Source organism: Echeneis naucrates, chromosome 7, assembly GCF_900963305.1.
Source record: "Echeneis naucrates chromosome 7, fEcheNa1.1, whole genome shotgun sequence".
NCBI classification, from domain to species: domain Eukaryota; kingdom Metazoa; phylum Chordata; class Actinopteri; order Carangiformes; family Echeneidae; genus Echeneis; species Echeneis naucrates.
Window position 1 is genome coordinate 14,518,165 of NC_042517.1, and position 13,550 is coordinate 14,531,714.

Below are 13,550 nucleotides of genomic sequence, written 5' to 3' on the forward strand. Positions count from 1 at the left end.
TATGATTGGCTGGTTCCTTTACTGTGTACAAATACAAATGATAAGGTTCCGGTAATATTTAGTAAATCTATGATAAACATGAGAAGGACAGCTCACTCAGGAAGTTTATCTGGTGAAAATGATATAAAAAAAACACTGTTTACTGTTTATTTAGAGTTTATATGCACATTTTAAAAGGACAACATCACAATGCTACTTGGGAATCTAAATGCACAAATGTGCAGACAAATGCAAAACGTGCATGTGTAGATAGATATTTCTGCCAGACAGTTGCCAAGTTCCCATCGTGTAGTCTCGGTCCCCCCTGTGGGCCCCCCTCTGTATTATTGAAAGGGGGCGGTCTGGAAAGAGTCTAAGTGGATCCTGCGGTGTTTTGCACCCGTGCACGCGTGCGCGTCCGTTTGTGCGTTTAGAAAGAGAGAGAGAGAGAGAGAGAGAGAGAGACTCTTGATGCAGGAGTGTTGCGGCCGGCCTGGATAGTGTTATTGTTACATTGTGCGCAGCCACCAGCCGTCAGATCGCTTCAGGGGGATAAAGGCAGAAAGAGTCCCGCATCGAGCCGACATGGGGAAAGTGGAAGGAGGCATGAAATGCGTGAAATACCTTTTGTTCGTGTTCAACTTCATCTTCTGGGTGAGTTCATATTCAGCTGATGGGATGGTGAACAAGTGCAGCAGCGCGGGCTTCTCTCTGCCTCTGTCATTCAGTCCCGATGCGCAGCTCCGTCATCTTACCTTCTTTATTTCTCTGCTCTCCGGCGTGGGCTTTCCTCTCCACGGCGCGGAAAGGGTGACAGCCAGAGAGTTTTAGTTGTGGCTCGCCCGGCTCAAATCAGATTTTCCACAGAGGAAAAAACCCGCCCCCTTTTTCCCGGGGAAGCGTGTTTTTGAGAGGAAGACTGAATGAAAAGGCAGAGAGGCTGAGACAGCAAGGAAAACTCTGTCAGCAGCTCCACATGGCCTCATTAACACACACACTGCAGAGCTGATTGATAAAGTCCTGTCTAGACATTCACATCCCCTCCTGCCTCCTCTTCCGCATTTCAGCATTAAAAGGAGCACTTGAGCGCCCAAAGAGTCACTTTACTCAAGAGGGACTGTCAGGTGGATGTGAAAGGTGTGTGTGTGTGTGTGTGTGTGTGTGTGTGTGTGTGTGTGTGTGGGGCACACATGCTTTGTATATGTGCCTTCATACACTCTGATAACATTATATGCTCTAAATGAACATGTTAACTTAGTCTGTAAGAAGTTGGATTGTGTAAATGTACCACAGTTGTGTCTCCAGGAGGGGAAGTTCCTTTGTGTGTGTGTGTGTGTGTGTGAAAGAGAAATTTTCCAACAAGCATCTGCAGAGTGGATCAGGCTCAGAGTGCAGTGTGAATGGATCCATTGTGACAGGGGAGGACAATAGCATAACTTCAGTCTAACGCTCCTGCCCGGCTCAGCAGCAGAGCCTGCCCGAGATCTAAATGCAGCTCAAGTGGTTGCACTTGTGAAAGTGACTTCATCTCACTTCACACTACAGCCCCTGCATCCAGGATGTGTGTGTGTGTCTGCAGCTGAAATTTCATTTCGATTCATGAATGCAGACTCGTGCAAAGACAGACAGTTGAGGATGAGAGAAGACAAGCAAGCGGGCCTCAGGACAGCACGAGTGAATGTCGAGCAAATGAAAAGACAGACAGCAAACGTCACAGAAAAAAAGGGTCATAGGCAGATTGAGAGGGATATTCATGTGCGTGTGCGCGCTCACATGGCGAAAGAGGGACAGTTGGTGTGATTTTTACCCAGATAAAGATGGAAAAGAGATCAGTATGAGGATGGCGGGATATTTTGTGGAAATGCACTATTTGGATAAATTCAATTCAAACCCCCCCCACCCCCAGGGCTGCTGCCCACTCCTGTTGATAGTAGAGAGAGATGATGAGATGAGTGTGTAATGGAAGCAGGTGGAGGAGGGGCAGATACGTTTCCCTTCAAATCCCGAGTGGACAGAAGAGCAGAGACAGGCAGCTGGTGATTTCTTGGATGATGGAAGCTGTTAAAGTTACACACACACACAAACTTCTTTTTATCTAAATGATGAGGTGTGCTTTACACGTAACCGCTTTCCTTTTCGTCTATCAATCCTTGCAAAGTGGTTCTTTGTTTAAAAGGCTGCACGTCACAGCGGTGTGATGTAGTGAGATTCCTGCAGTCAGTAATGTAACGCAGGCCAAACATCTGTATATGTTACAGCAAAAGCTGCGAAGACAAGCGCTCACAAAGAACATCAATACCTTTCTGGCTTCTCTGTGTGGTATTGTTCACTGACTGCCCTATTTGGTCAAAATTTAAGCACACAGGGCAAGCATTGCCTGACGGTGATGTGTGTGGAAGCTGCAGGAAAAAAAGGTTTCCCACTGCTGTTTGCCCATTGCCCTTCTCACCGAAAACAAGTGATAACATACTATGTGGAAACCTTCGGACTCCTCTTGGCTCAATGATTAATTTGGTTTGTTGACTGTGCACCCACCTTAATACTGTTACCTGAACAACACTGTAAAACACGTTGAGGGCCGGTCTGCTGTTCAAATGTAGGGCTACATGCTTTAGATTAGAAACAACTTTTCACCAAATGCACATATATATATATATATATATATATATATATATATATATATCTGTATAAAACTGCTAAACATGCTGTACAAAACAAGAACATTTAACAGGAAATAGGAGTGACTGCAATTTTTTTTATGTCACAACACAACTGATATTTCATGCTGATACAGCAGTACATGAAACAACCACAATTAGGTAAGAGTCTTAAGCGTATCGCATCAGGTGCTGGTGCAGGGCCAGCCTGATTGCCTTCATTTTTTTTCCCGGATAGATGAAGTTTCAAATGAATATAAATATAAATTGCATCCTCCACGTTACTTTGCAATTCCCTTCTTGAATGCAGTACAGGGTGTAGTGCAGCATCTGATCCTATCCCCTTAGTTATATTTTAATGTCAGGTGTTAATTTGCTCCTTTGGGAGAAAAAAAAAAAAGGTGTTTGTTTGATTGTATTTTTACTCTTATTGTTGTGTCAGTATTTATTGACTACAACTGACTCAAATGAATTTACTGAGCTGTAGCGTTGTTCATTGTCAAATAAAACACAACACAACACAACACAACAGTTGTCAAAGCAACTGTACTTTCATGCTTAATGGATATACATTTTTTCATTTCCTTTGTTCAGAAAGTTTGATGTTTAAAACTGACACTCGTTGTGGAGTTGTTTCAGCTTTAATTTTGTGTCCAACACAGTCTTTGATTGAATTTACACAATTTCTGGAACTGACTGTAAAACCAGCATTAACTTGACTGTTCCAATATTCAGCCCTGCAGACACTTCGGTTTGTGCTGTATGTTGTTGAGGTTGTGTGTCACTACGATCCCCCACCCTCGCCCTGTGGAAGAGTACAATGGGATTTACTCCACCCATAATTATCTCACTCCTATTTACACTTTCCTTCTGCCCATCGTTTTTAATGTGCGCTTGCATCTGTTTTCACAAACATACGCCAGACAGGGACCTATTTTCGTCAAATTTGAATCACTCACCAATTACTGCTGGGTATAAAGATGGTGTTTACAGCAGTTTTGTTATGATTGTGTTTTTTGTTTGTTTTTTTTTATTTACAGTAATTCTTTCCCGAATGTAAGGTCTAACCCATAAAGCGGACTGTCTGACCAACACCACAGCCCTGTGTAGGCTCAGCAGCTTCTCTCATGGAAACTTTCCCTCACAAAAACACTATTTAACTACACTGTTAAAAAACGTAGGCCTTACACCATAAAATTACCTCAATAAAGCTTCAGCACAGAGATTTCTAATCCCAGCCAGGAATATCCAGCCCTTCAAACTATCGTCACAGGTGTGAGGAGAGAAAAATGTACATTATCACAGATCACAGATAATAGTTCTGTCTTTGTCTCCGGACAACATGCTCTTTTACTCTGTATCCTCGGGCAAAAATAAAAAGATGGCTCCTCTAATAACTTATTGTCTCCTCTTTCTCTCTCTCATTCTCTCTTTTATTGTGTCTGTCGGTTACCCCCCTATTGTGTGCATATAGTCACAGGGAGACAGTGGGGCTTTGTCCTTTGGGTAACGTTGAGAGGGGAGGGGAGCAAGAAGAGGTCGTATAGGGGAGGGGAGGGGGGCTGATGAAGATAAGTTAGACAGCGACGAGGCATAGAGGAGCAGGGGGGAGGGAGGGGTGTGTCTGGTGAGAGCCCGGGTAATGATGGGAGGTAAAGCGGGGAGGGGTGGTGGCTTGTAAGCAGTGACAGGGTTAATGGGACCTATGGGACAGTCAGGCTCAGGAGGGCCCTGTGAATACATTCAGTATGCCAGCTACTAAAGACGGCGCTGGGTGAGGACCCCTGCTTTAAAAAAGAGAGACCCATCCATTTCTCTCTCTTTATTTTTTTTAATGTAGCCATAATAATAACAAAGTCTGACTGAGCTCAAAGCACCACCTTATCCTCCATAAAGCAATAAATCAATCTCCAGCCGCTCAGGGTTGCCTAGTTTTTCTGCCACTGCATGCTCATGCAGCCAATTCAAAGGGCAGCAGTCCTCATCTCTCACCAAGATCATCACACCATCAGGAGTTCTGGCAAATACCAATGTTAAACAGATCCAGAGCTCCTCTCTGGACTAATCCAGCCTGTTTCAGTAAATCTGCAGATCCGCGGGCTTCACTTCACAGTGCTTTATCACTTTGGCCCTGCTAATCCTGAAACCCCAAGAGTTCAGCTGTCCCATACATCACCAGGCAAAACGCTAAATCCTCGGCCTGGGAGGGAGCCATCTTCCCAACACCTGTCCCATTTCGATGCTTTATAACCGAGCTCCTGGTTTTACTTCAGACCAGCTTTGTAAAATATAACCTGGAGCGGAGGAAGAGGAGAGGATGAGGATGAGATTAAAAGGATAAAGACAAAAAAGAAAAGGAGAAATTGTAGAGCCAGACATGAATGGAGTATATTTGGTAAACAGTTTGTGTTTTAAAATGCAGTCATGGAACGGTTTGTTTCCGCCTGAAGTGGGCAACATGGTGTGTTTCACTAAATAAATTCAGCTGACAGAGCTCAGGGCCACAGAAACCAAACAGTCACACAAACAGTGGTCTACCTAAATTCTGAGTGTGACAAGCTCCCCTAAATACGGCCCATTTAGACAAATCATTTTATTCATCTACACACATAGACACCATCTGTTTTGAAGCTAAGCTCAGCTAGACTTTTTAGAATGGATTATCTTCAGGAGCAGAGGCTCAGCGATCACTGAAACCTCCCAGTATTGATCTGCCAGTGCAGCATGCCCTTGAAAGCATCTTAAGTCTCAGATAGAAGCATTTACTGTACTTCAAGGCCGTCCGATCACCTGAAAACCCCTTAAGGGTGACCTTTACCCTGAAAAGCAAGAGCATTGTGTGCATAGTTATGGTGATTTAGATGAAGGAAAATATGAAAAACATGGAATCCATTTCCAAACAAACAAGAAAGCCTGTTTCAGATCAAGGTGGCACAGTGCTGCCCAAAGCCAGGCAGGTCATTTTCTCCCCGCTATGAAGCAGGACCCGGCCAAGGAGGGATTTAAAGTTCCATAAATTTCATTTTGCGAGGATCTCTTGCTCCAGAACACTTTAATAACACACAGTTAGACCTTTGGTTTAGCTTCACCATCGCAGCCTTAATAAAATTATATTCTGTGGCCTAAGTGCAAAGGGTGGAGGGCTGGAGTGGAAACTCCTTTAAGCTATTTGCTGTTGCTATGTGGAAAAATCACATTTAGAGAGAGCAGAAGAATGAGCCCTCTGAAAGCCTGAAAAATGGGCACTTTGCAAGAGCTCTGCTGTTGTTATGGATGCAGAAAGCCTTTCTTGGAAACGATTTCACATCTGAAGCCAGGACAAAAATGATAAGAGAAAAGTGGTTCATTATAAGATCAAAACACACATCTTCTGTGGTCTGCTTCTCCAAACAATTTGGAAATGTTAGGATTGTTAAATATTTAACTAGATAAGACGATGATGAGGCATTTAGGGTATTGAGATCGTATGCAGAAGGTTTGACGGCCATCAGGAGTTGCAAACATGCATGACGCTGTTCTGTCTGTTCTTTTTTTCTGCATTTATCATGTAGTTCATGTCATTGTGTGAATTCTGTCCTGTCTCCCTTCAGTTGATGGGCTCCTTTGTTCTGGCCGTGGGGCTGTGGCTGCGTTTTGACCCAGAGACTGTGTCTCTGCTAAACGGTGAAAAGGCTCCCGACACTTTTTTTATTGGTGAGTACCGTGAGGCATCTCAGCTAAGCTCCACACTCAATGTACACACAGCGTAGATGTGCAATAGTAACATCCAACAGAAGGCCATCAAAACATATGCTGAATAGTTTAGCAAGGGGCTTTCTCCAAAATCATGTGCAAATGCTATTGCTGTCAGCTGATGATAAATTCTGTTTTTGTCGCTGTAGAGATATTTATTTATTTGTTTTTTTGGTGTTGTTGCTGTTGTAAAGCATCTCTTGGGTTTGTAATTTCAACATACAGCTGGGAAACCACTCTAAAGGGGTCAAGATAGTTTCAGTGTGACCGCTCTGGTGATGTAAATGGAAAATAGAAATTAACATTTTTTTTCCATATTGAAGTTTTGTGGTAACATTTGTATTTTGTTATCACTTTTCTTTTATTAATGTTCTAACCACTGCATTGCATTCATATTTTTTTTTATGTTTTACGACATCTTTTCATGCCACTTGTACTGGCTGTGAATAAATGTCTGTCTCTGCGTCAGAGGGGATACTCCAACCACAGGCTTCCCTCTGTGCCCGCACAAATACACAAAAATACACACTTCATTCCCACTTATAAAAACCCACAAATGCACAGAAATACAGTGTAAAGGACAAGTTCATCTTTTTATGTGTGAATGCTTACGTCCATGACTGTCCTTTCCATACCCAATTAAACATTAAGGTTCAACACGCGCTACTTTTTGTGTGAATAACAAGAAATTAGCCTTTTGCACATGGTATATACTACACTTCTATTAATGCCAGCCATTTAAACAATTTCCACATTACTCTATTCTGTTTTCAGTTGGTACTTAGTGTTTTTCCAAATCCAGCAGCACTGTTTAGTCTAATTGCATTCCCAAGTGAGTTTTGTGGTGTGGTGAGTCCTACGATGGTGTAACATCATTTCATCCGTTGCCTCTGTCTGCCTCTATTTGTGTATGTGACTCAGATGTCCATTGGGTTTGACTGTGCGCAAGTGGCCTCTGTCAGGTCCACTGAGAGCATAGTGCTGCGCGTGGCTTTGACAGCTGAGGGTGCTCAGCGGTTGCTATGCCTTGCTCCCATGGCATCAAGCCCAGGAAATGCCTTCTGTGTACTTTAAAATAATATATATGATGAGGAAATGCAACAGCCGGCTAAGAGAAAACCTGTGCAGTGTTGTAGCTGCAGCTTTGTCGCTTGTCACCAACTTGAAGGCGTTAAAGGCTTATGAGTTCGCTAACTAAACTCTCCTTCCTAACAGCAAACGCAATGGCACACCCTAAATAATCCTCATCCGGTCTTTTTGTTGATGCACTCTGATCTTATGAACCATCTTTGCTGCTCATTCCCACCTGAGTCCACATCGTCCCCTGAGGGCTGCCACGTCCTCACTAACCTCATCCTCCACTGAGCTGTCACCTGGAAACGGCCCCCACCTGCATAAAAACACACTTGGGGAATCAAACTGTTGTTGAGTTCCTCCTTGCAGACCTACCCACGATGTGCTTTTCCTAATGAGAGGGTTTCAAGGACATGTAGCATCCTTACTGCTCCTACTGAGAACAGAACCAGACTTATTGTATGAGGATGCTGTTAAAAGGCATGACAATCTGACAATGCATCAATTACTTTGTGGCCATTTGTTCAACTGATGGCAAATGTTAATACCACTGTCTGAGCCAGGCTGACCCCTTTACTTGACTTTCTTAGCTCTGTGCTGCCACCTACTGGTGTGTAAGTAATGTAACTTGATAGACCATCAAGAGGAGGAAAGCTGAGCTAGTTGGCCTAATAGTGATGTCATGGTGAATACACCCAAACGAACCGTTTGAGGCTGATTTATCTTACTTATGTTCATGTACAGAATCTATTAAAATGTGAGTAAACGTCTCATGTATTTCATTTATTGAGTGATTTAAAGTGACAGTGTCCTGTTTTCCCCTCTTCCTACAGGTGTGTATATACTGATTGGTGCTGGCAGCCTGGTGATGCTGGTTGGCTTCTTTGGCTGCTGCGGAGCTGTGCGGGAATCTCAGTGTCTGCTCGGTTCAGTGAGTGCAAACAGGCAAAAACCGAAGTGAAATATATAACTCTGTCCCATTCTCAAGTACCGTGTACTTACTTTCATTTGTGGATGTTCTTCAGTTCTTCACCTGTTTGTTGATCATCTTTGGAGCTGAAGTGGCAGCTGGTGTGTTTGGATTCTTAAACAAAGACAAGGTACATTTGTTGGTTCATAGCTCTGTAGTTACTGTGATGTTAAAGTACGTGTGCATATACAAACCCTGGTTGCAGCTCGTCATTCAGGTTTTGTCTTTTACACAGATAATTGAAGATGTTCAGAACTTCTACAAAACAACCTACACTGAAAACAATAACAGCACTCTGATCACCTCTTACCTGAAAGTAGTAAGTAAGAAGAATAGATTTCAAGGGACAGAAACAACTTTTGCAAATAACGTAGACTATGTTTCATCCTGTCATGTCTTTTTCCGCACTTTTAGCTGAACTGTTGTGGAACCTCAGCTAACCCCTGCCCAGATCTCCAACCAGGCACCAAGGTATGATCTCTATCATCTCCGGACTCGAGAGATGATGGATGGCTAAATGGTGCCAAAAGTAAAATATCCAATTTCACTTGAATTTGACACTGCTTGACTCCTCCTATCTCTGGTCTTCAGGACTGTGAGACAGGCATCAAGGATTTTTTCAACAGTAAACTCTTCATCATCGGGTATGTGGGCATCGGCATTGCTGGAGTCATGGTGAGTGGAGCTCAAGAGGTGAAAACACGCAGGTAAACACAGACTATGTTTAAAAATTATGTGATAAAAAAAATCTCTTTCGCCTTCTATAGATCATTGGGATGATCTTCAGTATGGTACTGTGTTGTGCCATTCGCAACAGCAGGGAAGTTATCTAAGCTGGAACTTTGACCTGTACCCTTACTCCGCCTTTATCAGCCCCACAAGAGACTTTACAGCCTTCACATCAAATGTCAACCCTTGTTTATCATCCACCCAGGGATCCTGGAAATTGACCCCGTTCTAAAAATGACAGCCTACTGTGGTGTTCAACTCAGCTCTCTGGCCTGATCTCTATTTTCTCTGAAATTTCCTTTATTTATTTTAAGTACCACAGTTGACCTTTCAGAATAAGCTGATAAGACTTGGACCGTTCACACATCCTGTAGCAACAGAACGGTTTATGACGTTGCCCTGGTAATCTGTCAGATTGTTTTCCCTCGTGGCTGTTTGCCATCCACTACAAAATTTTAACCCACATACTGTCGCAGAAGTGCCAATGCTCTTTCACACTGCCTTGACACTGACCCGATGGCTGTGGGAAACTTAAGCCCGGAGGAGCAATCTGAGGGGGAAGCAGCTGAGTGAGCACACAAATCAAGACGCACGCTGACGTGCACATAAACACAGCAATGTTGTGTTATGTGAGACCGCAGCCTTAAAAAAGGTTGTCTTGCATCTAGTAGTGAGTCCGGATTGGTGTGCTCAGAGTGGACTGTCAGGAGAGGGAATGTCCGGCGAATGTTTGGAGCATGTATCCATCAATTAGCCCGAGTGGTCATACTTCGTACATGCCAACTATGCAGTCAACACAGCTTGCTCTTCATACGGAAAATTCACTGTTACCTTAAAGGAATAGTTTCATATTTTGGACAACACTCTCATTCACTTCCTCGTTGTGTTAGATTTATAGATATCTAATTCGTGTATGATCATCACCTACAACCAGCACAATGACTGAAAACGAGGCAATAGCTTGCCTGACTCGGGATCTTATGAGACTGATTTTGTTCCCAGTGGATAAAACCAGACTACTTGTTTCTCCTTGTGTTCAGTTCATATTCAGAGCTAGCCAGCTGATCGCTGTGGGCCTTCAATTTATCATACAAAGTGGCATCTACCTTTTATATATCTCTTAGTTAGAAAGCATTCAAAATGGGAAACTATTCCTTTATATTAGCACATCAGTGGGTTATACTGTTTTAGTCCATTTGCTACAAATTGTGCACAGTTTGCATCAAATGCAAAACTGGTACATCTAAGAAATGTCCTCCACGGAGGATGACACAATTCAAGCAAGTTTCAAGAATCCTATACTGAGCAGAAATGAATGGGAAAACTCCATGTAGTGGTTGGAAAAGTACTGCACATCAAAGCATTACAACTGTGAAGTGTCCATGATTTGAAGTTAAGGGGCTTGAACAGACACCTCTCTGGTCCTTCAAAGATGATTTTTTGTTTTTTTTTTTTGTTTGTTTTAAAGGCCTAACGTCAGCTGAATTATTAACGTAGTCCCTGTTCAGTCTAAAGGAACAACTCGTATATTTGGTGAAGCAGTGCAGTGACATAAATATCTCTTCCTACCTTTAGTAATATGCATGCTGTCTTACATAACAGACTACCCTCAAGCTAGATCATATGGATTTGATTTCAGGCTATACATACACTAGCCAGTCAGCTGAGGGTAGGCTCTGTTGCTGTGAACTTCGGTTATCCGAGCCAGATTTCTGATCTCTTCCTTCCTGTCCTCCCTGTGTGCTTTAAAAGTACACTGCCCACATCAAAAGCCCCAAGGAACCCGCCCCTGTATTATTTTCCTTTTATTGAGTCCAGCAGATAGCCAGCAGAAACACATTTATCCAGGTTAAATCAGGCCTCTCTTTGAATTTGAAGGCTTTATTCCAAGTGTCAGGACTCCGGTATGTAAATACATATGTTTTTTTGTTTTGTTTTGTTTTTTTTGTAGCTGTACATTTTTTGTGGCTGATGTGATAGTTGCTATTTAACTTGCTGTGTTTAGACAGAGGCTTGCAGTAGTTATACAGTGTTTTAGTAATGACAATTTAGTCAAACCAGACACACACAGCCAAAACTGTTTAACGTGCCTTTCTTTGATAGCCAGCTATTTTGGAGCAAAAGGCTGTTTGAACATAGCAGAAGTGTACATGTGTTTGTAGAATTGAACCACATTTAATTGTCATACACATTGGGCGGGTAGCACATATGGCTCGCCTTGCCGTTATTGTTTTGGTTTGCTTTCAAGTCTGGCGCTTGCGTGTGTCATCTTGGCCAAGAGCGCTGAAGTGGTGTGGAAAAAAAAAACAAAACATTTCTCTTTCAAATGATTCAAAAGCCTTTTGGTACTAATAAAATTTTATTCTCAGGACTTAAGCAAGGATAAAAAAAAATGATGAAGTCCAGATGATCAAACAATGCAGGACACATGCACATGTCAATATTCTTCACTTGTATTATTATTATTTTACATTTTAGTGTGGCGACCAGTCGAATGAGCACCACTTCAGGCTGTTGAGATGCCAGTAGGCAGAGTTTACACTGACAACTGAGATGACACAACAGAGTCACCTGACTGTCACTCCAGAGAGTCTGTGAGTTAAAATAGGAGAGATTTAGATGTACTCAATCCACAATGCTGTTCCTGTTTTCCTTAGTTATATTTGCTGGGAAAATCTGGAGCTGTAATGCTAACCCTGTCCCCAATCCTCCACAAAAAAAAAGAAAGTAAAAACTGTGTACACAGTCAGACCTTTTATAGTGGTTGTGTGTTAATTTATTTTATACCATTCCAGGCTTCTCAGGAAGATAGGTGATTGAAGTTTAATAAAGCTTTTAAGGTTTTACAGAATTTCCTGTGTCAGTGTTTCCTTCATTAATCACAGTCAGTTTAGAAATAGTTCATGTTATATTTAAAGCTTGTAAGCTTTCACAGGAACTGACACAGCAAGACTGGTCCAATAGTAAGTGATGGCTTCTCCTTTTGGGAGGAATCTCCTTCCAGGGGCCAATGACAAGTAACGGGTTTACAGCCGTATCCCATTCATTTATCTTCTACTGCTGCTGCAGCCAATCCCAGCTCACGCTGGGCAGGGTACACCCTCAACTCACACTCAAACTTATGGCCAATTTAAAGTCACCATGAGAAGGACATGCAGACTCCGCACAGAAAGGCCCCAGGCCCGGGAACCGAACCCATGACCTTCTTGTCATGGGTTTGCATGACAAGAAGGTCAACCTTAACCGCTATGCTGCTGTGCCCAGACACATGGTAAATAAACAAGCAAACACCAAAACAAAACAAACAAAAAACAGCACAGCAGGGTTTTTAACATTAATCTTCCAGGTCTGAGAAGCTCGTCCAAAGCCTTGTGTCAAAACAGCCTACCAATTTGACTGACCATGACATCAGTTACCATCAAAGTCCACCATTATTCACACAGCCTCAGTCACATACACACTTGCATCTTGGTTTATATACCCCCCACCCACACACACACACACACACACAAACAAACAAAACGTGAAGTTTAACTTACACGTGCTGATATATTACTCTGATCTAACCACTTATGCAATCCTATGGAACAAAACAAAGATTTCTAAATTCTAAAACAAAGATTTAGCTGTTGTCACCGGTAATTTCATTTAATTTATCCGGGCATTGGGGAATTAGTTAGTTTGTCTGAAATTTTTAGGAAACTTTTAAGAAGAAACTTAAAATAAATACATTCAACCTGACAACTTATTGAAAACGTACAATTCTTTTATATTTCTTCCCAATACTGTTTCATATCCTCTATGATTAAGTAGGTTTAGTCGATGAGTCTCATGTCAGAGGTTCACCTTTCTGAGCTTGAGCTTACAGGGCAGCTGAATATTTTGCTGAGGGTATAGTTATGCACGCGATGAGGAATAGCCAGTGTAGAGTTACCCCAACACTGCAGCATGAGCATTTTTGATGCTGCTGACTTATCTTTGCCAGTGGCACATGTGTGGAGGAGTTGAGTAACACTTTCCAAGCTTGCATCAGAAAAAGTCCTACATCGTAGTCAACGAGTTGCTTGTTTCCAATACACTTACCTGAAATTAGAGAAAATGAATGAGATCCAACTCTGTGAATGTAAACTATGTTGCGTTGCAGTACTTAAGACTAGGCACACTCCAGAAATAACACAAATACCTGCTACATTTATAAATATTTATTCAGCATTTAGAAATATGTATTTACATGCTTAAATTCTAAAATGAACTTAAACATTATCCTCTCAACCGGTTGAAACTTTTTCAACACGTTGAAATGTTAAAAGCATCCTAAATTTAAATTGAGGACAGTGTGAGTAAATCAAACAAATACAGGATATATATTTACATTATTTTCACCCATGAAATTTGAGTGCAGCCCAGAA

General features: G+C 42.2%; 1 protein-coding gene across 1 annotated transcript; it reads left to right on the forward strand.

The window, feature by feature from the left end:
* The first annotated feature begins 434 nt into the window (after positions 1-434).
* On the forward strand, positions 435-11,989 carry LOC115045824 (tetraspanin-2-like). The gene is made up of 8 exons (XM_029505743.1): positions 435-633; positions 6,227-6,329; positions 8,276-8,373; positions 8,468-8,542; positions 8,648-8,731; positions 8,827-8,883; positions 9,004-9,087; positions 9,180-11,989. The coding sequence occupies exons 1-8, from the start codon at positions 565-567 to the stop codon at positions 9,243-9,245; spliced, it is 636 nt and encodes a 211-aa protein (XP_029361603.1). The 5' UTR covers positions 435-564; the 3' UTR covers positions 9,246-11,989.
* Positions 11,990-13,550: the final 1,561 nt, after the last annotated feature.

Bases quoted from the DNA above. Each gene is read 5' to 3' on its own strand.
- LOC115045824 (XM_029505743.1), top strand. From the start codon at position 565: ATGGGGAAAGTGGAAGGAGGCATGAAATGCGTGAAATACCTTTTGTTC. The intron at 634-6,226 runs GTGAGTTCATAT...GTCTCCCTTCAG, and splicing joins TGTTCAACTTCATCTTCTGG to TTGATGGGCTCCTTTGTTCT. The intron at 9,088-9,179 runs GTGAGTGGAGCT...CGCCTTCTATAG, and splicing joins TCGGCATTGCTGGAGTCATG to ATCATTGGGATGATCTTCAG.